This window comes from Streptopelia decaocto, assembly GCF_964273445.1.
Source record: "Streptopelia decaocto genome assembly, chromosome: 2".
NCBI lineage: Eukaryota > Metazoa > Chordata > Aves > Columbiformes > Columbidae > Streptopelia > Streptopelia decaocto.
The window spans coordinates 144,185,839-144,212,650 of NC_138655.1; the positions used below are offsets into that span (position 1 = coordinate 144,185,839).

Here is a 26,812-nt window from a genome sequence, read left to right on the forward strand (position 1 = left end):
TGCCCAAGAAAACCTTTCTGTTTATATTGATCTAGAATTGCATGGAAGAGTCTTGTTTATAATGGATTCTTAGCATAGCAAGTGTTCCTTGAAAAACTGAAATGAGGGCATTTTCCATAATCATCTTAATTTAGACAGACTTCACACGCATGCACAGGTTATAAACTATATATATACTTGATGTAATGATCTTCACCCAAAAGACTTTAAGAAAATTTTAAAATCAGGTAATAATGTTAGATAAGACCAAGCAAGGATTCTAAGGGAGAGAAGCAACTCTGAAAAAATGAGAAAACAACAAAAGAAAATTTGGATATGGTCCACCAAGATACAACTATAATTAGTTTCCATATTTTTGTATCAATATTTGTACCAAAAAAGTGAAAATAAAAACACTTTTAAAAGACAACAAGTCACAAGTCAAGGATATTTGTTCAGTTGTTAATATTAACAGGAGATACATACAAATCCAGACACAAGTGAAAAAGCTTTACTAATAAAACAAGAAAAAAGGATTTTTTTTTTTTTTTTTTTTTACTTTCTTTACTGAATGAGTCTCCAGAAATCTTTAATTGGGGCTGAAATTTAGGTGAATATCAAATAAAGGCACACAAAAAAAAATCCTTGCTGCTCGCTGCATTAATGAGTTGCAACACAATGAAATTCAAATTCTGAAAGGCTCTCTTATGGCAAAATAAAACAAAAACATGAAGAGTTAATTCTATGAGCAACTTTAAGTTCTTCATATTTATTCTGCTCTCACTAAACATTAGAACAAGAAATGCTTATCATTGCACAGTTTTATATGAGCAGTTTTATCAGCTTTTTTCTGATTCTAATAAAGTAAAATAAAATTTAGAAGATCTCTCCACAGAAAACAACCTTCTGATTATTTTCACTAATTCAGTAGTTTTAATTACTGAATCTCTGCCATCACTATTAAAAAGTAAGCTAAGGTAAAAATTAACTTTATATTAGTATCAAGTCTTCAGTCCTGGTAAGGTATTTTTAATTTCAAATTACAAAGTTAAGTATTGCCCAAAGATACAGAATTAATTATTCATTCAAAATACACATCAGTGGTGAATCCAGAAATATTCAAGGAAATTTACTCTATATATTGGTTGCTATAATTTGTGCAATTTTATGCCTTTTCCAAGAATTCACTTGTTCCTTCAATCCAAATAGTAACCTTCTGAGATTTGCTTAGCAGTCAGGGATAACTAAAAATGTAATCAACGTTATTTTCAATGCCAAGGAACTTCAAAGTTTTAATTATTAAATTAATATAAAGATATAACTAAGAGATAATTTCAGGGCAAAAATGACCCCGAGTGTTAGCACAGTAAGACAAAAAAGCCAAAGGATTTTTAAAAGATCAATATGAATGTGCCAACTTTAACAGAGATTAAACCTAGAAATTGAGACCTTCACTATTACCTGCAACTCTCAACCAGATAAGGAGAAATAAAAATAACACAGTTTTTCTGGTGCATTGCTATTACTGCACTAATTAATACAAAAAACTATTTTGTATGAACAAGCTACCCTTCAGAAGGTGTTGAGAGTTGCATTACACCCACAGCCTTCCCTCCCTCCGCTTCTATAAAAAAAACCTTTTTGAACCCAAGATTTAAAAATTGCATGCAGTCATATAACATAAATCCCTGAATAAATTGCCCAGCAGCTAGCTAAGTTTACATCTCAGCCGGAACAAAAAAAAAAAAAAAAAAAAAAAAAACAGACAACCAAAACAGATTATTTTTGAAGTTACATTTGCTAAAATTCCTGACAATCACCTAGAAGAATAAAATTTATTTTGCACAAATATATGTCTTCTTCCCATATCTCATTTTTGGCAATTATGCTGTTCAGCCTGGAAAGCAAACAGAGCAAGATTAACACTAACTTCCTAAAACAAATTGATTTCATGTTCCAAATGCTGTGATAATTTTCTTTGTACCTTTCAAATTTCAAATTCCCCTAAATCAAATAGTAGCAGCTGGAAAAGCTTGCACGGGGTTATCTTAAAATTGTATTGCACCACAGTAGCTAAGATTTTCCACTAACATTAAAATAAATGCAGCCATATCACATAATGAAGTAAAATTTCACTGTTTTCTAGCAAATCTTGACAAGAAACTCATTTCAATATTGTTTTATACCACATGATGAACTAATGCCACAGATGAAGAAATGCTACAATCTCACGAGGGCATTTCCAGTAAATGAGTCTCCACTGGCTGAAACGATCATTCTAAACGCTGCACTATCTTCAACTCCATCTTCTAACCCTTTCTTTTTACCACTACACAGATTATCTATTTGATACTTATTTGGTAAGACAAATTTGAATTTTGCCCAATAAGTATGCTCTGGCTGCCATTACATTAAACCAGCAACAGCAATCTTTCAATTACGCTAACAGATGCCAGCTAATATTAGAAATAACATGCTTAAATGCTTTTTAAAAATGCTTTTTAAAAATAAGAATGACATCTGAAACCCAAGTAAATATTTGATATATTTGATACCTCCAGTAAATTTTCACTTATTTACAGCTGTGAGTTTATGTAGTACTGCCTGTTACAGAACTAGAAGAATACTGCTAATTATTAAGATATTTAATAATTATGCGAACGTATAATATGCTTTTAAAATATTTTCTAAAAATTATTAACAGGCTGCACTTTCACAAAACTTAACAAGGTTTTTCTTTAGTATTCAATCAAAAACATAACTGCAAATATTAGCTATGTGTATTTTTAACAAACAAGTTCAATCAAGTTCCTTGCTATAATCTGCATGGATGTTTTTGATACTCATTCAAAATCACTTACATGTCAAAGACACTGCATGAAATTGAAACCTTTACTAATGCCAAGGTTTGACCCAGGATCCAAAATAAATCTGCATGTACAGACCCTTGTACCTACACAAAGCACCAATTACTTCAAATAAGGTTTTGTCTGTGCGCTAGAGTCCACCCATGTGGAGCCAATTACTATAGCAGGGCCATTATATGGTTCATTTCCCCATACCAGCTTGGCAAGAGGTGCACATGGGTGTAGGAAGTGCAAAAGAACCTTCACTAATAAAGTGCCTCAAACACACGCCCATACATTGTAATATTTAATGTTACAACAAACACTTTGTCACTGGGACTAGACCATGCAAAACAGTACATACTGCAGGGCGGTTGCCAATTTTAACAGTATTTTTCAAGTTTCTCTTTTTGGTCCACCAGTAAAATTCAATTACCTTTTTTTTTTTAAAAGGCTTGAATAATTACGCTGATCCTTAATCTACGTCACACATTTCTAACAATATCTGAGAATTCCTAAGAATGTTGAGAGGCTGTAGGATTTTTGAACAGAGGTGTGAGAAAAAAAGTCAGAATTGCATGCTCTTCAAGAAGTATCGCATGTTTATAATAGCAAAAGCACTGACATTACTTATTATGTCTGGTATCATTCCATTCCTAAATGGGAAAGTTGTGGTTTGAAATAATTATTATAAATAGGAGCTAACAACTTGAGCATAAAAATCTGTCCCCCATTGGAAGTACTGAAGCTCCATCTAGAGGCTTTTCTTCCTCTACTGTCATTTGTGGTATATGTAATATCACCTAGAAATGTGAACAATATTAAATGTCAGAGGCTTCCTTTGTACCTCCTCTTTTGTTATTCATAATGGGTTCTTGCCCTGAACCTTTGCCTGGCAACACTAGCTCCTTCACTGCCATCAAGTGGTAAGAAACCAAAACTGAACTTAAAAGTAAAATCTCAATAATCGGATTAAATAATCAGCATAGTATAGAGACCACTATAAATACTGAAAATCGTTATTGTTCTTTTCATTGAAGTTCTGGTATATCTATACTCCAGATCACTACAAAGCCTCACACAATAAATTCAGCAATGGTTTCAGATCCGTTTTTGTAAGGTTCATTTTTACTTCAGATTGCATATAATAAAAATCTACATCCACATTCCCCAACATTATATTTAGAACAAAAGGCATCACAGTAACAGAATTTTTAAGCAATAATGTATGTAATTCTTAACATTTCAACAATATTGAATTTGGCAATTAGGAGGAATACTACAACATAATTAGAAGGAACAGCATAAATGGCTCCTCAGACTTAGTGTTGCCTATTGGCAGTATCTCAAAAGAAAGGGCGAAGCAGCAGCCCATCTCTTTGGCAGTGTCTAATGGAGGAAGTATGCAGCTATGTCAGTCTCTCCCTTTGTGCTCCACAGCTGTAATCAACTGTGGATATTTGTTATGTCAGGAGAAGTCGTAACACACTACATTCAAAAGTGACCTACGGGGAAACAAGCACAGAACACACCAAAAAACTGGGAGGTTTGTCTAGATCAGATAAATATGAAAAAGAACTAATAAAGCAACAGCAGAATGGAGCCAGGCTGCAAGACCTTCAATCTCAATCCTTTGAAAGACTTATGGTACAACTACTCCCACAGTCGCCCATCACTCCCACATATAATGCTTCGAATTACAGAAATCCCACAAGGTCTTCACCAGACCTAGGAATACCTCCAAAATAAACCTCCTAGTATACATACAGTGAAATTTCATTAACTATTTCTGTCTGCAGTTCCATGCACACAACCTTATTTTACTATCCTTCCTCTTCAGCAGTTATTCCAATTGGGTATCTTGTCCATGGCAGAAGATAAAGTACAAAGACTTCTTGGTGTTGTCCTGTTAGACAGAACAGTGACTAGCAGATGCAACAGGGCTTAAGAATTCAACTTCTGTGACAGAAATTTAAAAATTGAGAAAGGAATAGTTATCAGATTAAAATGAACAGAAAAAAATAACATTCTCCATACCAGAGATATTTTGTGTCCTATCAATACTTCACTGGTAAGTGAAGAACTATTGAACTATATCAGATCCTGTTTCTACCAGTCTGCAGATTAGATCTGCACTGTGTAAGCACTGGGTGGCCACTTCCCTACTTCTAACTGAGCAGAGCCAGCTCCCTGCTGAAAAGCAGGCTCCCACAAAGCAGTCTGCTCAGACTTGGCCATTGGGAAAGCAACCTCCAGACAGCCAAACTTGCCAGCTGGAAAAGGTCTGTCCGAAAGGTCTGACTTCTGTGTTTGCTTGGCCCTGGAACCCAGCCTGCCCATCCAAAGACTTTCTAGACCAGCAATTTTCAAATATAGTTTTAAAAAATCCTCCTTCAAAATAATAATCGGTATAACACCTACAATACTGAAATTGAGACCAGAACAAATATTTGTTTGAAACTGACTGGAGAAGGCCACAAATAGCAAAAGTATATATTTTGAAATTTAGGACAATTATTTCATCTGCAACACCAGGAAAGGAATAATAAGACTGGTACTGACATGCACAAGTAAAAATGGATCTTCAGAAATGGCATGAGTAAGAAACTGAACAGAAAGAATCTAGAAATCAGTGAACAAGCAAATAAAATAAATAAATAATGAAAACCCCACTACACAGAACACCAACTACAGTGTGTGACGATTAAAAAAAAAAAAAAAAAGAATAAAGGGGAATATACAGAGGGACTACAACATGCAGACTAAAGCCACATGCAGCTTTAAGCTCAAGGCAACACTAACTGCCTGTTGCTTGGCAATTCAATCTCGAGGTCCAACTGAAAAGCCAAAACCAATTTTAGACAGTCATTTTAGTTACAGAAAGCATAGGGATTAGACAAAGAGGCTGTTCCTGAAGTAATTGAAATGTAAGTTAACCAGGGTGCATACAACCACTCTAGCTCCTGAGCTGAAAGGACTGAATTTATGATGAGCAGTGAAAGCCACAGTAAAATTTGATGGCAGCAGGAATACATTTAAAAACAAACCAACCAACCACACAATAAAAGGAAAAGATGACCTCCAAGATTAAGAGTGACATGCAGAAGTAGAAGACATTGGAGATTAAAAAAAATAATAATAATCCTTAGTTTTTCTTCCCAAACATGATTACATGTAGTTCAAGCTGACTGCAGATTCTCAAAAGGATGTACCAAATACAGTGATAAGAAAAGGTAACCAGAGAAAGGGTGCTTTAAAAGTTACAGATATTCCTGTACAGTATCCCTAATTGATAACTATAGTCCTTAATGAGGGGACAAAAAAAAGGAAAAAGAGGAAGCAGAAGATAAAGTACAGTATATACTCGAGTAGGACAGAGGGCTGTCAGGCTGTTCACTCTCTTAGCCTCTGAAAATTAGAACAGAAAAAAAAAAAAAAGAGAGACACAAAGCTATGAAGCTATGGAAGGTGTCATCAAAGAAGAGAGAATAATTATTTGCTCCAGGGTCTGCATGGACAATCACCGTGAACTGCCATGCAGAAGGCTCCTAAGATGTATTTACAAAGCCCAAACAATACTCGAGTATCGCAGTCAGCTCAGCAATTCTCAGCTGTGGCCACCAGGGACCCTATATACTGCCCTCATTAAAACCCCTCAAAACAGTCCCAGCAACAAGGCTGTCTTGGTGAAAAATAAAGCTTTGGACACAGCAAAGAACAAGAAGCCATTTAAGAAACTGCCTCGTTCTCCATCATTATTCTAGGACAGACAGTTTGAAGAGAGGGATTTAGTTTGGGGGGAAGAAGGTAAAAAAAAATAAAATACATTATGCCCAGTGAGCCAATGGCTAGTGAAAACTGTAAGCCTGTTGCCAAATATTAATCTAGCAAATGAAGCCCTGGTAGGCAGGTCTAAACAGATCTGCTATGAAGTCTAGTGAAGAATGAAGAAATTGAAGAGGAAAAATATCGGCATAGAACATTCATTTTCAGGATTTGTTTGCATCTCTTCTGGGTAAAGTAAACAAGAAGAGCAACTAAAAATATGCAGGAAGTCTACAGCAAGCATCTGTTTTTGGGCCACAAGTGCTTATTCTAGTAGTAGCTGGAAGGAAACCTGCCTTTGTCCTCTTTTGTCAAGGTGGGAACATCACTAGAAGGAAGGTATAGCCTAGAAATTAATTAAAAGATCAACTCATCCAGAATATTGTCTGGACCCAGCTTTGTCAAAGAACAGGGTAGGCTTTCATGCTTTATCCAAATAAAACTACCAAGCTCCAACTTAAATAGGAATCAAAGGATGGCATAATAAGCCAGATGCAACTTAAAACATCATCAAAAGATTAGCAATGATTCTTTTGAAGATTGGATCCTCTGCTTGGACTATATTAGCAACTGCAGTATATTTTCAAGATTACTGATGCTTGAAATGAAACACAATTTTAGAACATTTATACTAGAGCACATGCAATGATTCTTGCTAAAATCACCAATTCAATACTTACCTTAAAAATTTAATGGAAAGCTCAAACTTGTTAGGCAATTGGAAAGACCATAAGAACCTTCCCTGAAGTGACTTGCCACTCCAAGCACACACAGCCTTCACTGAATTCTCCTTCATCTTGCCAGCGTCCTGGGACTCAAAGTGCTCTCCCACACTGTGTCTCACTTAACTGACAGATTTTACACTAGTGTAACTCATCTAGACTAATTTTTCACCTCTTATAATGACATTTTTTCCTAGCCTGGTCATTACAAGAAAAAACCTTGTGAAAATGAGCCCTTTTTTAAAGGTGCCCACTGCCAGTGTATGAATCTGTTACTACTGGGCTGAGAGTCAGAACAACATTTTCTAGACTGAACAATTATCTCAAATGCTTTTATCATAGCCTAGCACACAAATTAACAATTTGTATATTAACTTTGTCACACAAAAAAACAGCAAATATGGGGGAAGCAGAACTGGTTAAATCCCACATTTCACAATGCACTTTCATGTTTTATTTTTAGGGTATCTGAGCAATCAATATATTTCAGGGACTCTATTCTTTTTCTTTTGACCACCACTTCAAGACTCACACCACCTCATCTTTAAATAGCATCCTGGTTTCATTATATAACTGGACAAAAGGCTAAGTTTTTACTATGAGAGTTTAATCACGTTTTTTCAGCTTTGCCATCTTATACCAGATATGACCCCTTTAGGCATTCTTATCTTCATGACTAAATCCAGTAATATAATTCTTTTTTGGGGGGGGTGGCAGGTTTTTGTGTGTGGATTTTTTCTATCCACCCACCCCCTACCAGGGGAGAGTTCAAAGGGAACCTCTGCTTGAGCAAACTGCCCCTTAAGAATAACCCAAATAATTATCTTACAAAATTGTCCTGTGTGTCTGATACTCAGGTGAAGAATGGAAACAACTGCAATATATGTACCTCTTTAAGGTTTGCAGCCAAACAGTCTGAGACTCCACAAGCAACCCTTGTGTAAATTGGGGGTGGTGGTGGGCTTTTATGCTAATAGCAAGTTCTGCTCTTCCAACTGGAATGGGAAATACTCTGTGTATTTGTCTTAGCTGGACTGTAAAATATTGAATATCTGATCAAGATACAATTCTATCTTGACTGAGAAATCAATTTCAGAAACCAACCTAGTCCAGTACTGTCCTTCCTGGCTATGGTATCAATCTGATCACGTCTAACCAGCTGTCATGTAAGGCTCTCATATCTCATGACAGCAGACAGGATAACCACTACCCTGATAATAATGGGATACCGTTAATTCAATGACAGTGTCTTCGAGTTAATCTGTTAGAAAAGAGCACAGAAGCTATGGGTATGCATCTTACGTATTCCAGAAGTGAAGAAACGCACATTTTACAGCCTTCTGCTTTCTTTAAGTCAGAAATTTAAGAAGATACCATGCCCCTGTTAACAGTTTTCTAAATACCAGAAAAGTTTTCTTTAAAAAAATTTTTTTTCTTGTTAAAAATCTGAGCTTTGAAGAAGGCAAACACATAAAAGACAAATAAAATTATGTCCTAGAAGGAAAATATGGCTATACATATTGAATGTTAAGCAGTGTTTATAATCACAAATACATTTGCAAGAGGTCTACATTTTGCAATGAAAAATGACAATCTATGCAAGAGCACTTTTTAAACAAAAATAGTGTCCCAATTAATTTTATAGACTTCAAACACTACAAAATGAATGCAAACAGATGCTTTGTACTGAAATCTTTAAAACATCATGGTTTAAAATAGGAAATGTAGTATCAGGATTAAAGTTCTCTATTATTAGGCTATTGGTTTTTACTTCAAGCACATTTCTCTCAAACTCTAACCCTTTTATAGGGAGAATGTTGTCTTACCTAAACATTTCAGATTTAAATACAGTATACTCACACTTACAACTTCAAAGACCGATAGAATTAGACATTATGGTTTTACCACGAATTAAGATAAAGCTAAGACATCTGTGATAAAAATCAGCTGCAATACTAAATGAGGTTTCATTGCACCTATGTCTTTTAATTGCTATCTCTCTATGACAAAGTGAAGCCTACACAAGTCAGTCCTAGATCGAACTGTCAAGGTCTCTCAAACTAAGAAATATTTACCACCAACACCTCTCTTATGAAATTGTCCATCTGAACTCTGCACCCATAGTACCTCCAAACCTAGACTTCCCAGAAAATGCAGTCTGATCTAGTCTTTCACTACCCCATACTCTTTTTCTAGTTATTGTTTCTTTGAGTTCTCTAACTTGATTTCTCAGAGGTCACTTCAGCAATGTAGTTACCAAGTAGCCAAGTCTGCCCTAAATTCACGTCTCTTGGCGTTAGTCAAGGCACATGCACAGCACAGAAGCAACAGCTAGGATTAGATACAGGGTTTTCTTACTTTAGATAGTACCCACAAGTAGGAGTTTATCAGGTCTCTGAACAATAAATAGATCAACTTTATTTAGCAGAAAAAGGAAAATGGATTGTACACTAAAGAACTGTACTAAAGCACTGAAATTCAATACAACTTCTGGCTTTAATATGTTCACTTTAAGTTCTTGCATTTCAAACAAGTTCCCTGCTGCAAAATTTGTTTTTACAAGTTTCTGTCTTTTAAGAACTTCTAGAAGCAAGGGCATTTTGTAAAACCCTCTCATGTTTCTCCTCACAATGCTAGCATTCGATAGAAAGCATAAAATCGATTGTTTCCAAAACTATAAACTTCAGTAGATCACAGTAAGAACCTTAATAGGAACTAATAAATCCATAGAATTACTATGGTGTAAAGATACCATAAGTCGAAAGGAGGGGAAAAAACCCTAAACCAACTCTGCTTAAATCTTCACTAATAATCCAAACCCAAGCCTTCCATTTTACCTTCTGAAAAGAGAACTACTGTCCAAGACTGAGGTGTTACAGAGTTAACGCTCATCAGTAAAGCAAAGTGACCAGGAGCAGATGATATATATATTCCTGAAGTCCTTCAGAATATCTCAGTTAAAAGACTGAACTCCTAAGAAAATGTGCTTAATCATACACATGTAACAGTTAGTAGAACAGGAAAACTGCATAACAGCAGCTCTTCTTCCTCCTAACGAACAGTAACTACAATGGCAACGTGGGATTTTGTGCCAGTTCAGTAGCATTCGTGGAACATACGGCTAAAAAAAAATAAATTTACTACTTCTTTCTAACTTAATACAGACTTTTGTATTTGTCCAAGCAAACCAATTTCTTTGACTTTCAAAATGCTTTTACTTCTTTAAATGTAAACAAAAGCAGGATGCTAGTTATGGACTGCTTGATGACAAAACTATAAAAAGTTTCATTCAGTAATAAAGCTATGGCTGTGCAATTTAATAATTTATTTAATGAGTCTTTCGTGTTGGAGATGTTCAAGAGATTCCCATACAAACACATTCTTTGCAGTCAAAAGAAGCTAATTCAACTTGAAATAAATATACAGACATATTGCTTCAAACAGGCAAATTAGATGCTAAGAAGTTGCCAGGACGATGGCTTTTACCTGAGATTGCTGAACAAAATTTATGTACAAAGCTGCAGACCTGCAGGTGAGGAAGGTGACCCAGAACTGCAAAGACTGCCACCAGGGAGCTGGCAGGCTGCGAATGTGATTCCCATCCACACAGACACACACACACTAAAAAAACCCCCACACAACACACAGAGAATTACAGAGCAGAAAATCTGACGTCATCCTTACTAACAGCAGCAGGGGCTATAAAAATAAAGTCACTGTAGACTAGGACAAACATGGTCTGTTGGAAAAGGTGTTGCATAGTCGTGCCTCACAAACCCACCCCAATCATCAGAGGACATCAGGATAGAGAGAGGGGATCTGGCAGAGACAGGATACTCCAATTTTTAAAAAGTTTTTGTCAAAGTTCCACACCAAAGGTTATCAAGGAAACTAGCTTGCCACAGGATGGGAGGAAATAGTCTTACAAATAGAAAACTAAAAGGATACAAAAAGCAAGGTTTAATGGTCAGTTTTGAGGGAGAGAATAGGCAGCTGAAAGGTCTCATGCTGGGACTGGCTTTATTCAGTACTTGGCAATGACAACCTGAAGAGCAGAGTATGCAGTGAAATCTCACAGCTCTTACGTGACACTATGCATTTTGGGTAGATACTAGACACTAGCAAGGAAATGCCAAACCAAGCGATCTGGCAAAAAAACAGATAAGATTCAGTGTAGGTAAGAGTCTGTCACCTTTAAACCATGCCTACACAGAGCAGAGCTTGAAGCTGGCAATTACAAACCATTGAGCAATCCAAGACACATTGCTGTCGGTTCTCCAAACTGACTGTGCAGCACCAGCTGACTGAAATGCACAACCAGGAATGAACCTTTTAGTGTTACTAATCAGAAACTGTGGAGGCTGAGAGATACAAATGAGGTGCAAAAAGACTGCAAAACACGGAGAGGTTCACATGCTCTCCCCAGGTAACACCATCTATTGCCACTGGCTTTATTATTTTTATTTACAAAAGAAGTGAAAGGATTATACAGAAGTAAATAAATATTAAGAAACCAGGGTAGAAATCAGCAAAAGCACATTAACAGCAACCAGCGCTCTTCAAAGGCATCCAAGGAGCGGTGCCCTAACTGGAGACCAAGAAGACTAGGGAATCGAAGCAGGCCCTCACAGGCACCAGGAGACAAAATACTAGACTATAACTAAACATTTGCAATCAAGACAAGGAAAAGGTGTTTGGTACTCTCAACTGCAAATAACATTAAAAAACAAACAGACAAACAAACATTATTTCTTAACTGATACATGTTTACTCAGAAAATAAAACCTCTTCAGAAGCCATACTGCATGGCACTACGGAGGAAAAAATAACAATTCAAAAATAAAACAGAAGTAGGTATCTCCAATGACCAAAAGAATATCTAACTGCACAGAGACAGTGATAAAAAGAATATCTAACTACACAGGGATAGGCAGCGATTTTTAATCTATGAATTGCAGGGCCCCGGAAACCAGTAAGCTGCTGATCTGCTTCATTTATTGTCCTTAAATCTACGTTTACTAACTAGTGGCCTGCACCTCCACCAGAAAATTAAAGTGTCTATAAATCATATCCATTTGTAGGTAAGAAAGGTAAGTATACGTGTGCAAAAGGCATAAATCATCATGACTGATGAAATTAGCAAGTCAGTAACTCAGTGATAGGTTAGTCTCTATCTGGTACACAGAGGATTGGATTTTTTTTCCAAAAAAATTAACACAGCTTTCTGGTTAAACACCTCTTAGTAGTATTACTCAACCAGAAAACAGAAAGACCAAAAAGATTAACTAAATGGTCTACTGGTGTGCTCCAGTATGTGAACTCTGTACTGTGTAAGTGAACATGAATGTAAATCAGTTATACTTCATTTTTAAATATAGTACTTAACTTACATACAAAAGAGGATTGTTCTTTCACCATTGTGAGTTGCAAAAGACAACCGACTAGCTGACACCCTCAACCTGTATTTTAACTGTTGAAATACTATCTCAACAGATACAGTCCAACATTCAAATTCACTATTTTGTTTCGAATGTTGCTAGGTTAGCTTGTAGTGTTGAAAAGCTACTGGAGCTAGAATGAAAATATTCAGTAGAACAAAAACTATGTACCACACAGGTTACAAACTGACAGAAGAAATAATTTCTATTTAACAGACAAGTAGACGTAAGTTGGAAAACAAGTTTATTTCAAATTTTTAATCAACTGAAAGAAGTGCTTGAATTGAATAAATTTTCCTGTCCATTTAATAAAATTTTAAATAATTCTTAATAGGAAGTAGGAAGAAGCTTCCACATAGGATGAAATTTTATACACTTTTTTTTTCTACTGTAACATCATAGTAGCCACTTAGACACAACATCCAGTAAAGAAATTACCAATATGATTATAAACTGTCACAAAATCAAATGTCATACAGCTCTTCTGCTCTCCTTTTACAGCATTTATATCCCATAAAAGAACATTATAGGAATCACTGGCTATGAAATGGTGATTATTAAATAAAAAAAGCCAGTCAAAATCAGTCTGAAATTTAGTAAGTCATTGATCAACTAGACTACAGAATCATTTGCCATATTTTCATGGGTAAAAACAATTATTGCCCCCTCAAGGAGAAGGGGCTATTCACCCCAAATCCGTGCAATAAGGCCACTTCACATGTTTCTCATGTCCTTATCAGGACTGAATGCTTTCTTCAACAAAAGTACTTTATAGTGTTGGAGACAGCAGCATTTCAGAATTGCAGCCCATGTATAAAAGCAAGACAGTCTCCCCTAGTTGTTCCTTCCCTCTTTAGCCAGAGGAAGATTGAACAGTGACTTTATTCCAACAGCTCCTATGCATCTTCTCGTTTGCTCTGTTTTCCAGATTAACACTGTGAAGAAAGAATTTCAGATCTAGCACAGTTGAAGGACCACTTATGAATCTTCTTCTCATTCCACTACTTGTTTGCTTGACATCATGAACAGTTTTGTAAGGCCTGTGAGCCAGGTCATTTAAGAAATTTGCACTTAAGCAATCCATCAGATAAGAACCCCATAATACACAACTCTATTTTAAAGTGTTACACTCAAACTGTGTTATTGTTTACATAACTGTAATGTAAACCATGTGTACAACACATTACCACATACATAAGATTGGTTACAAATCACTATTATACAGAGCTAGTAACATCTAAACAAGGATAACAAACAAACAAGAAGCTAAAGAAACTCAGAAATCCCAAATCTCCTCATAATTTGGGGAAAAACAACAATTCTAAGCTGTAGTGAGAACAAAACAAACAAAAAAAACCACAACAACAACAAAAAAAAACCACCACTAACCAAAACATACATATATATATATACACACTACTGTTTAGGAACCCAAAACTGAGGGAAGCAAACTTTTAACAGGCACAGCATACAGCTAAGCAAAAGCAAATGAAAAGCAAAACTGCAGGTTTTGATACACTGCATGAATTTTGTTAGCCCACTAGGATGCCATGGAAAACAAAAACACTTCAGATATACATTAATTTCCTCTCCTTTTATTCATTTTAATATCAGACTTGTTATTATAGATGAAAAACCCTTTGTTATCACTTCTACTCTCATTCTTACTGGCTTGACTGTGTGACAGCACCACATCCTCTTTGTTACTGGCTCTGCTGAGAACACAAGGAGCACAAACCCAACTAAGGAACATTCTATATGCTGAATTTTCATTTTATTTTTTAAATTTTACCAAGTACTTAAAGTTCAAATAGCACCATAGATACCTCCAAATATCACCCTTAAAGCCATAGTTTTCCCTAGATCTGATTAGAAAACAGTGTTAACCTTAACTGTAAAATGACTCTAGAAGGAACATAGAAGATTTATCATTCAGCAGAATGAAATTAAGGCTGCCTCTATGATTTTTCTTTACTCAACTTTACAAACATGACAGCTACAATCCATAGCAGTCACGTAGTTAAAAGCCCACTAGGAAATCATTTACGAAACTTTTTGTTAGATTAATTATATGTATGTTAGATTAATTATTGTTTTAGATACCAGCACAGGCACATTCATGAGAGCCTCAGCAAAGGAGATGAATTTGAAACAAGCATAAAACATACAGCCTCGTGTAAACACCAGAGGCCACCAGCACAGGTCACCTACCATTCCTCACCAAGAAACTGGTCACTCCCTTCAGTGAATTACAGGCCAAACACAGAACTTCTAGGAAGAAATACAGCCCATTTTTTATTTCTCCTATTTGGAGATCAGGCTATTATGGATACATTCTTAAAGGATTAGTGAAGCTGGAAGTATAGAGAGGAACAGCTGAAACACTACTGCTGCTGCAGACAGGAAAAAAAAAGACTGCTTGTTTTATCCTTTTCACAGCACTTTGCATGCTGTTAGTTCCCTTGGGTTCCCAACCATGGTAGTTTCCTATTGCTATATGTCCTTCTACATAGCAAGAAAGGAGAAAAATATGAAAAATATTATCTGAAAGAAATAGGGAAAATATTATATGAATGAATTGTCAGGGAAAGTTAAATGTCTTTAAAACTACTCATAAGGGTAGATTCTGAAACACTTTTGTGTTATTAAGAAAGGAGCCAACAATGAAAGCAAAAAAACCCAGGATTTCCTTGGACAACATCCAAGCAGAAATTTAATAGGAAACAACACAGAAAACTCATTTTTATGGAAAATACAAGTTTTACAAGTTTAGATGTCTTGATCATTTTTAAATGTAGCAACTGTAAACAAAAACATTAGGGAACCTTATGCACACATGATCCATGTCAGAGCACTTACAGAATGTAAGTTCAGCACTGCTGAAAAAAAGCAAAACACAACCAGAAGACACACATGACAACGCATATCCTGCACCATCCTCGGTTACAAATGTGAGCAGTTACCGTAAGTGCTCTCTATGGTGACTCTCGTGAGCAATTAAACTACGCAATAGCTCGGAACAACTTTGTTCTATAGGATCCAAGTGAATAATCTCAACAATGACTTCACACAATTTAATATTTTTTTTATGAAAAGCAGAATTTCCAGAACTGCTGGAAATCTTGCTTCCTTGTATAACTAATAAGTAACAGGCTCAAACAGGAAGTTTAAAACCATGAAGGGATGCTGAATTATGTCTCAATAACATACTGAGAAAAACACACAATTACTTTTCTTGAATATACTGAGATTACAACTAAAGCCACTAGAAACAAATCTGGATTTTCTAATGTTATTTTTGTTTGAACTACTGCAATGAAGTCTATTGCTGCCTCAACGTTAATAGTATCTTTGGGGACTCTGGGGGGGTTTTTTTGGCTGTAACTCCATAATAGTAGCCAATTCCTGAAGTCAAAAAAAAAAAACAATTTAGAAGAACCACTCCCTCATCCATCACTTAAATAAACGTACAGTTTCAAAAATTACTATGATCCCTCACTGTCTAAATAAAGGTCTGCGACTTCTATCACCTAGTTGGTATATCACAGAAAATTATTTTTGACAGTTTGGAGCAAGAAAGTTGAAATGTATTTCATCTTTCCAACTGAAAACTCCGATGCTATGATTGACATTGCCTTAAAATCTAATGCATTCCAAAACTACTAGACCTGCTTAACAAATATTGTGAACAAGAAGTAGAAAACAATCTTGAAACAGGCTTAGACTATTAGACGTGATGTTTAATCACTAGCCCAACAACTCTGATTCCTCCAAGATGAGTTACTGAGTATCAAGCTGCTACATGGCTCATGTCACTTCATGGCAAAATACTGTCAAAGGTCACAATGAATATCTTATTTGTCATGCAAAGACAAAATCATCTTACCAAACAAAGCAAGAAAAGCCTACAGCTCATAGTTTTGACACAATCATCTCAAAAAGTGATGTCATAATTGCATATGTGTGAAGCTCTATCTCACTAGATCAAATACTTCCAAAGCCTGGAAGACTGAAGCTGTATTATCAACCCAGATTTTCCCTAAAACATTTGCAGATGATGCACACTCCAGGATTTTAGTAACACTGCACCCACATATGTTAACCTTAAAAAGCAGCAGTGAGGATAACTGCCTTAAGTGTTAGAAGAACAACCAAAATAAGTCTTTGGAGTATGATCCAGGTTGTCACTAGGAAGAAGAAACAAATTGCTGAGTTGCCGGGATATCTCTCATTATTTGCCCTTCCTTATCCTCCTTATATGCACACTGCCTGCCAGTGGAGACAGAAGACCTGTGTCGGTACAAGTAGGCTGTTCTTGCTGAGGATTTGAGAGTATTCCTTGAATACATACAGCTTTCCCTCACGTGACTCTTCCTACTTGAGGGGACTGCTCTGCTCAAAGTTCCCAAAAAGCTCTACAGCAAAAATAGCTTTATCTAGATTCTTTTTTTTCTATACAATGGCCCATTCAAAGTCAAAACTATGGCAGTGCCAGACGATATAACATTGACAGCTTTGGAGATTGCCATTCTTTCTGAAAAACAGGTTCCCAAATCTATGTCAAAGAACTTTACTTATATAACATATGAATTCACAACTTTAGAACTGCTGTGATATAGGCACTGCATGTCATCAGTCAAAACACTTGTATAAAAAAAGACTACACAAATACCTACTACCGAGAATTTTCTTAAGTCTCCCATAATGCCTTGTAATACCATAAAAGCACACAATTTGTCGTGGGGCTTATTCCAGGAAAGCTTCTTACAGGGCAATGCCAAGACATAAAATTCAGCTTCAGCCATTTACTATAAACTATAGTCTTAAAGGTGCATCTACCTCCATTTTTTAGCGCAGATGAGGATTTCCGTATTGTATCCACTGACTGTGCATCATGAAGCAGTCCTGGAGCAGATAAACTACATTTCTTTTGGACAGAACTGAACCATAAGTTGTAAAACCAGGAGCACAGACAGCATGCTTCAACAAAAACGGGCATTGAGTCCATGCAGCCAGCCTGTTCACCACCAACAACAACAAAAAAATCCCTGAAATGCAAACAGTATGGACACCAGTTCCTCAGCACCAAACACTGCATTCTACAGACTGTCAGACCCTGCTATTTGCCAAGGTACACACAGCTCTTCTGTTCCAGTGTTCTTGAAAGGAGCCTATTAGCCCAATACATCATCTAGAGGGTTTGTAGCTTCCCACAGCTAAAGAAATCTGACTCCTTGGTTTTCACGCCTTGCACTTTCTTGGAGTTGCTAACATACCGGTGTCTCACAGGCTAAACGACCAAAATCAGGTTCTGTATGTGCAGTTTTGACTTCATGCTGCAGCATCATCTAGCAAACCTACCATCTAGCAATTACATGGATACAATGCTCTTAGCTCTCTACAGTAAAGCCAAATTAATGGATTAGAGCCTGGTTCAAAATAAATCTCACGTGCCACAAGGAAGGCATAAGCTCATACTGAAGAAAACATCTCTCTCTCAATATTTTTCGGGGGTTATCTATTTATCTGCAGTGTTGGCCAGCAAACCCTACCCATGTGTTAACTCTCCCTCAGGAACTTCAGCTCCTAGAGCTTCTTCGACTCCCTCAAAGGGTACTTGGAGAAACTTTCTGTGTTTCCTTTCACACACTGCACAGGCTTAGCACAATTTTCAATGCAAACCTGTTCCCTTATCTGATTACCAGTAGAAGCCAAAACCTTACTCAGAAATTCCTTGATCCTCACTGAAACCTAACATACTGCTCTGCACAGGCCAATTCTAGCAACACAGCTCATGCATTTTAACACATCTTCACAAACAATGATTCCTAAAAACTTACTGATCAGATCCCTGGTATCGAAGAACCATATCACAAAGTTTCAAAATACGTTCAGAGGCATGTAGTGCTTTCCTGACTGCAAGCCAAAATGAGTACAGGAACAGCTAATTCCCTTGAGGCCACATAAACAGTTATAAGCAAAAGCATATTTTGACAAGGAGGTCCACAGGTTCAAACTGGTGCCTGATTCATCCAGAGCATATCATATTGATGGAGGTATCAGCTATTGAAGGTTGTACGAGATAATAAAAATAACTTGGATCAGTTTGCTTGTCTGCCACACAAGCTTGTAGCTCCCCAGATCTTCCTGGAATTTTTCCAAAAAGCTGACTTCACATTTGCATGTTTTCATTCTCAGGTAACAGGGTAGTTTTATTACTGAGTTTGCATAGCCTCTGATTTACTTCTGCTGCTTCATCCAAGTTTTTAGATTAATACTATTTAGTCTGATCTGTCAAGAGTTTATGATTCTATTTTCTTCATTTTGACACAACTTCAGTAACCATTTGAAGGACATGGAAATGTAATGGTTTCTCAAGTCAGAGGTTATCTTATCTCCCCATTCTGCTAGGTCAAACTTCTTGAGAACTTAAGAACAATCAATGTAAGAACAATCAAAAAACTAGGAAGGTAGAACAATTCCAACATTGTTCAGAACAGCAACGGTAACAACGCAAAACTTCTTATAGATGCTAAGCTTCTATTCCGTTTGATGGATTAGCAAATACATACATTGTGTTCTTGTGTAAATATCTGATACTTTTTAATCTAGGTGCTCATTCCTAACACTTGGAAGTTGGATAAAATGACCTCCAGAGGTTCCTTCCAATCTCAACCATTCTGTGAGCATTTGCATATTTCTCAGCCAACACCTCCTTGAAGTCAAGCTCTGAGGACAGTTATTCTATTACTCTCTTCTTGTCATTCCACATTCACAACAAAAACTGCTTTCATTAGATCATCCTCCAACTCGGTCACTGCTCTTGGAAAATGCTACAGCAGTTTCAAACCTAACACCCTGGCAATGTTGGATGACAGTTACCTGACAGTGCCAGGAGGCTTCCGCAGGGCCCTCAAAAAGACAAAACGCGAGACCCTTACTCGCATAGGCACAGACTAGCAACAAAACAAAACAAAAAATCATTTCTCTCCAATTCCAGGGAAAAATCCAGCAGTCAGAGGCTTCATCAAAGGATGCCAGAGAGCTACAGGACTCTCCAGAATGCCTTCTGCACCTTGTCAGTTGAGGTCAACATCAACTTCTGACATGGCGTATGAGGTTCAACAAGCAGCTGGTACCACAATTCTACCATCAAAACCTAAGTTGCTTTAATGCCTTGAGGAGGCATTGGAGTCATTCCATGTATTTTTTCCAAACACAAGATGACACGTTTGGAAAAAATCTGGCAACCCTGATATACTACTGTTAACAGACATGGTTGAGCATATCTCAGACAAAGAAGTTACATCTTGCATAAGGGAGAAATACTTTCTCCTCTAGAAGTACACAATGAAGAAGGGATTATCAGAACATGATACAAGGCAATGAGTGCCAAGAGGAATACGGAGGGGCAGAAGAGGGGAAAGCAAACTTTGATGAATGAAAGATTACTAAACAGTCACAGACACAGTTAAAACACAGCCACAAAGGCCATTGTCACACACACTCTGACCCTCTTGTGCTAAAAGGCCAAGAGAAACATCTAAGTACAGAGAATAAAACCACTAGCACCAGAACTACAATAAGTTAACCAGAGCATTCTAGTCAAAGGCATCCCAACTAAAACAACAGTGACATACAAAATAGGCAGTAAGCTCCATTAAGACATAGTTTTTAAAAAAAGCAGTAAACCTGAAGAAACATGCAAACAGCACATACAGACATTATAGTAGAAGGCAGCTTTGTGTTAAGACACAGGTAGGATACAGCACACTCAAGATTTGTGCACTTCCCTTAACCCCATTACAAGATCAGTTACCCTTCCATACGGTAACTTGAACAGCTGCAGGAGTCACTGCAAGTCAGAACCCCACTTCAGTAACGGGTTTGAAGCTTCAGGTATAGGTCAGAGCTGGAGAAGCAAGCACCAGGGACAAGGATACAGTGTGGAAGAATCTGTAAACCTATACAGCAACTTCCAATGCTTACAAATTCCTATTGAAGCTCAACTTCAACATTGTATGCTCTATTACTGTACTCATAGTAATTCTGGTATATTCTGCTGCATGTGCAAATCATCTAATGCTATTTATACCTCAATTCTTGTGTATAATTACATTATAAGCGACTAGCATATGCTTATAACGAGCAAAACTTCCTTTCATTTGTGTTGCACTTCCACCAACTTTTTCCCTGCTCACATATTAAAAGTGATTCAAGTTCTCCATTAAGACTGGAAGTGTGAACTAGGAAAATATTTGCTTGCTAAAAGTAATATGGTATTTTTCTAAACTTATTGTGCAAGATACAGACTCTGCCCTAGAAAAAGGGATTGTGGAAGATATTAACAGAGAGTGGCATACCAGATCTGAGCACCACTAAGTGAAACAAACAAAATTTTGTATCCTTACATTATCTAACACTAAAATTGTCTTTGAGGAATGAACATCTAGATTTTTAGGCTCATGAAAGTGAAACTTGGGTATCAGTGTTCGCTGTGCTGTATATTTTATGGTATTCCATAGTATGCTTCCACAGATACTTAAGGAGTAAAAGAAAGAAAGATGAAACTGACTCACAGTCCCCCAAATATCATTAACGACCACAGCCAGCAGTTTCTAAAACAGGACCCTTACATACTGCAGAAACCTTCCCTCTCTTTTAGACATGGCTCTAATGAAATGCACCTGAAAATACAGCTATTAGTCTGAAAAACTACCAGAACTACACCAGAAACTTTAACGTTGTCAGGGAAGCCATTCAAATAACAGGATCACCCACCAGAACATTTAGGTGCTAGGAGACAAAGAAAGAACAAAGTGTCCTTTGCGGGTCTCTGGGTGAAGTAACAGATTATAAAGAACTGCATATTTAACTACTGATGAGAGGAATACTGACTGGAGGAAACAACAAGAAGATTGCTAAAATGTATGAAGAGAGACCAAGCAAGATCACACACACAGAGCAGAGCATCTAGAACTGAGGAAGGCCATCAAGTGGGAGTCAGGACAAGTGACACAAGTTGAAGGTGCCAAGTGGCAGCAAAATCAGCAACCACATCTAATACATACACAAGAAATATGGGATAAAAGTGTTCGGAACAGGAGTTCCTGTTTTGACTACACATGCATGAAAATTACCTGAAGGTGCAAAATAAATGCTTTAAGGATAATCTTAAGTGTTGCCTAGCAAAGGGAGGTGTAAACAATGCACAATAACCAAGACACATGGAAAGTAAACAAGTATAACAACCTAAAAGTCATTACCATGGCAAAGGGTCACAGTCTACCACATAGCACATGTGAAAGAAAACAGGAGCCACAACACACAGTGATGCACAATCTTAATAAGATAAGGAACCAAGCAGCTACGCAGAATGAGGGAAAGATGAGAAATAGCCACATCCAGAATAGGTACGGGAAGTAGGAGAAGACCACGAGCTACTTTTGACTAGCTATAGATACATTTGGAGAAAAAGGGATATATTCAGAAGAGCAACAGGCAGTATGGTACCGTGGGAGCTGGAGGGATGATTCATGGTTGGAGCAGAACGACAAAAAAAAATATAAAAGGACCCGAAGGAGAGTGGAGCTACTGCAGAGAGAAGGAAGAGGCTGGGGAGGGGACAGGAGCCTTGTCTGAGCCTCGGGAGCCGGGGCGAGGGGTGAGCCCGGACTGCAGCACCAGAGCCGGGCCGCCGCACGGCTGCCAGGGCAGGAGGCGGCTGCCAGCGCCGGGTGGGAGGCTCGGCGCCGGCGGCATGCCCGGTGCCGCGGGAGCAGCCGGGTGGCGGCAGCGCAGGGGGGCGGGAGAGGGGAGCCAGCCAGCCATGTTCGGTGCAGGCAGGGGCGGCGGTGACAGGCGAGGCCCGTGCCCGCGGGAGGGGGCCGGGGCAGGGGGCGGCGGGGCGGCGCGCCTCAGGGCCCGAGCCGGGCAGGCGGCGGGCCCGGTCCCTCGCTCACCTGCTGCACCCCCAGGAAGTCATAGAAGTTCCGCGGCACCTCCTCCACCAGGTCGAAGAGCTCCAGGTCGCCGCTGTCCCAGGCGCGGGCGCGGGGCGCCAGCAGCGCCAGCAGCGCCAGGAACGGCAGCAGCCGGAGGCGCGGCGCGGGCCGCGGCCGGCCCATGACCTCCGCCCGGCGGCAGCGAGGACGTGGCCGCAGACGCACCACTGAAGCCGCGCACGCCCCGGCGGCGGCTCCGCACTGAGGGGAAAGAGACAGGCCCGGCCCCGCCGGCCGCGCGTCCCGCGGAGGGGGAGACAGCGCTCTGCGCCTGGCCAATCACCGCCTCTGCAGCCTGTGACGTCAGGTACCTCGGCAACCGCTGGCGCTCGCGCAGTCGATGGGCTGCGGGGGAAGGGCGAGTTGCGCGCGGCAGCGCCGCTCTGGCACGAGCGGTCCCCGCGCGGCAGCTGCTGTGCGCGCGCTCGCCCCGCGCCGCCTGCCGGCCCTTCCCCCGCGCTCCCGCCCTTCCCCGGGTCCCCCCGCACCCCGGGTGACCCCGAGCGCAGTTCCCGCCCCCCGAGCTCCCCGGCGGCCGGGAGCGGGCCCTGGGCCCCCGCCCTGAGCAGCCTTTACTCGGCCGGGGAGCCAGGTCCTGAGGGCCGGCAGCCGGCGCCCCGCACTCCGCTGCCCTCGGTGCGGGGAGCGCTGGGGCGATTCCGGGATGGCTGTGGCCGGTGCCCGCGGGAGGGCGAGCGCCGCGGCGGAGCGGCTGCACGGGCGGCGCTGCCCCCGGTGCCCTGCGCGCTGCATTTCTCCTCAGAAATGCGTTGAATTTATTAATTCTTCAAGGATGCGTTTGATTACTGTAACCTGTTCTGCCCTAAAGTCACTCCACCGTGCTGTCAACCTGAACTCGATTTTTAAGATGTTCTCCCTGGACCTTTCATTCTGTCCTTGCTTAAATTAACGTTAAGCATGAATGCCAGATGAGAAATTAGATGGAGACTTCATGGCTCAACAGTACACATCATTAACATTAACTCACTTTTCTCTGGTCAGACTCCTTGGGACACCCCATCTGTTTATCTCTGCTGAAGCAAGGCCTGGTCAGTAACTCACTGTGAGAATCATCTCTTAAGAACAGACAGATTCATTCACCCCAAAAGTATCCATGAACTGAATCAAGCCCAGAGAACAGTTTTTCCAGTATAAAAAAATCCCAAGTGGTAATCTTATATGCATCTAAATTCACCTAAGAGGAGGCAGGCACCATCTACAAAATCTCTTTACAGTAAAGCACTGCCTTGGATATCTTATGGGAATAGCAAGATGTGCCTTTAAAGTACACCCTGCTTAATTCAGAATAAGGACTTGAATCAATGTAACCATTATAAATTTTCCAACTCATAAAGTATAGAGTAGTCTTAGGTATTCTCATCTATTGAAACTGTTCCCTTCAGTACAAACTATTTAAATATTAATTAGATTGATATTTAAACTCATGTTTCCATATCCCACATGCATGCCCACTGGGCTGTTAGGGTCGTGATTCTGCCTCCGGCTCTGTTTTCTGAAAAGACACCTAAACCCATTTGCCAGGAAATGATAATTTAACCAGTAGTGCCAGATGTAGACTCTCTTTAACTCACCCTTTTTAAAAAGGCACGCTTAACTGTTCATTCTGATCATCTTAAAAAATGCTTCTCCCACTTGACCACAGAGCCAAAAAACAATGCTTTTTTTAGAGAATGACAAAGTAAAGAGAAATTCATGGACTTGCTAATTTATCAGCTGCTTTGTTTTGCTGGAGTAACTGCACCTAATACAGATCAATTCCCTCTTCCTTATTTTCTTAATCTGTTCTGGTTTGCACACCAGTATTTATAGCATAAATTCCCTTTGTTGCTTGGCATATCTATGTTCTTCTTGCTTTCAAGCCTTTTTGCATAAAAATACCAGCTTTGGATTCAAAAGTTACCTACTCATATGGTTGTAGAACAAGGTTTAAATATGCAAATTACCCTCAGAAACCAGGGGCAAATGAAGAGTTCAGTAAGGTAATATTATTTTTAAACTAGGCTAAAGATTTTTTTAAATGTGAGATTAACAACAGTCCATTCCCCTTAATAGACACTTTCCAAACCCTCCTTACCTTCTCAGTCATTCTGTATTTTCCATATCTACTGCATCTTGCCTCCTTAGCTCCTCGGTTAGGTTGATCTAGTGCAATGATCAACATCGAAGAGAAGCATTTGTTATTTCAAAATCCACCTCTGCAGCTCCTGCTGGAGTTGTTAAAATAGCCTTAAAAAACCCGATAAATGCAGGTGATCTATTCCGTTCTGCTGAGCCTAGGAATAACTGTCCTAACACTGACCGCCAATTGCAGGTATCTTGTGGCTTCAGTCCGGTTGAGAACAACAGCTGATGATAGCAATTTTGAAAGAAACATCTTGAAATTCTTCAGATAAATTATGGTTTCATTCAAGAGGAATGTGAACTTAAGAAGAATAATAGGAGAAAAATGCACTGATGATAGTGGGATTATGATTATTTAAAATACATATTTAAGAGATATCTCACTTTTAAGTCCAATGGGTTTTAACAATGTGGAAAATTTGAATACTCGTTTTTATTTTGCTCCTTAAACCAATGGAGGGGAAGGCCTGATACCACATATAAATTTTCTAAAAAGGACTTTTCTTTTATCTCTAAGCTATTAGATTAGTTTAAATGTTTACATTAAAATCATTCTGTACTCCAATAATAAATACTGACATTTTGGGAAGAAAATTCTTTAAATTCTATTAGAATTCCATAAGTACCACCATAATAATGATGAGTTATTATCGTCTTATTTTTCTGGTTTCCTGTTTAAAGTCATGAGACATTATTTTTTCTTGGTGAGTCATTGGAGTCCTTCTCTCTTCTCCAACACTTCAACTAATCCAAGTCACACTAGGCTTCCACAATACAAAATAAATCAGTTAAATTAAAAGTCTGTTTTCCTGGTTTCAGAGAAAGCTTTAAAATACAAACCAAACAATCAAATTCAGCAAGGCTTGCCTTTGCTGTGAGCCTGCAACGATACACATGAGAAATTTCCAGTGACACATGCCATGATGGGTGAGTTGGGTGAACAGCGGTGACGACTGAAATCTCAGTACTGAGAATTCTGACGCAAATGTAGAGGAGAAAGTAGAGGATTACGCACAGCTTTTTCATTACAGTCTAAAACTACTCACGTTGGGAGGTATTAGTATTTTTTTCTGTGACTCAGTCATGACAGTTAAATGGCTAGAGGATCAGAGAAAGGTTTTTAATTCTGTATTTAGTGTCCACAGCTCGGCAGCTCCTTTACTTTAATATGGAAAGCTATGAAGGCAAGGATGGCATTTTCTTTCTCTGCCCCGAGTTTGCCCGCACACACAGGCAGGTATCACTGAATCACGAAGCTCTCCTTTGCAAACCGTGAGGGAAAGCAGCGTATACAGAAATAATTTGTTTAAATAAATCTCTCTTCTGACACTAATTGACAGTAGCACCCACGGCCTGAGGCATGAACCAGTTGTTATTAGCGTTTTTAACAGCACTGAAAGACCAACGTGTTTCATAAGCCCAGTAGGATTCACACAATCATATTCTGAATAACTAAACAGCCTCCGATTTCCATGTCTCGAATAGACGACATCGAGGGGAAACAGCTTATTAAGGGACCACCCCTTTTCTTCCTAAAGATAAAGCCTTATCTCCAGTGATTTGAGAGGCTGACTATTGTGCAGTCTATTCCAGTTTTCTATTCCGGCTGTTTAGTTTAGTGGCTCTATGTGGTTTTGTATATTAGCAGTAGTTTTCTCTGCTAACAAAGCTGGCTGAAGAGTTTCCTGCGCCCTTCCCCCAGCCCAGGCGCTTGCTCCCACCTCTGTGCTGCTGTTCGCTGCCTCCTCAACTGTGCTAATTCAACTCTTTGTGGGCCACATTATAAATCAAATGACTGAAATGATCCAGTTTTGGGGAGTTTTGGTGTTTTGGTTTGGTTTGTTTTTTTTTTTTTT

At 38.8% G+C, this 26,812-nt stretch overlaps 1 protein-coding gene across 1 annotated transcript in view; it reads right to left on the reverse strand.

Moving 5' to 3' along the window:
* DNAJC1 (DnaJ heat shock protein family (Hsp40) member C1) overlaps window positions 1-23,117 on the reverse strand; it is a gene marked incomplete at its 3' end in the record, with an annotated part of 106,358 nt that extends 83,241 nt beyond the window's left edge. Inside the window, exon 1 of the mRNA XM_082044616.1 lies at window positions 22,773-23,117. Coding sequence (XP_081900742.1) covers window positions 22,773-22,937 — 165 coding nt within the window. The 5' untranslated portion in view covers window positions 22,938-23,117. The remainder of the gene's footprint in view (window positions 1-22,772) is intronic.
* Window positions 23,118-26,812: the final 3,695 nt, after the last annotated feature.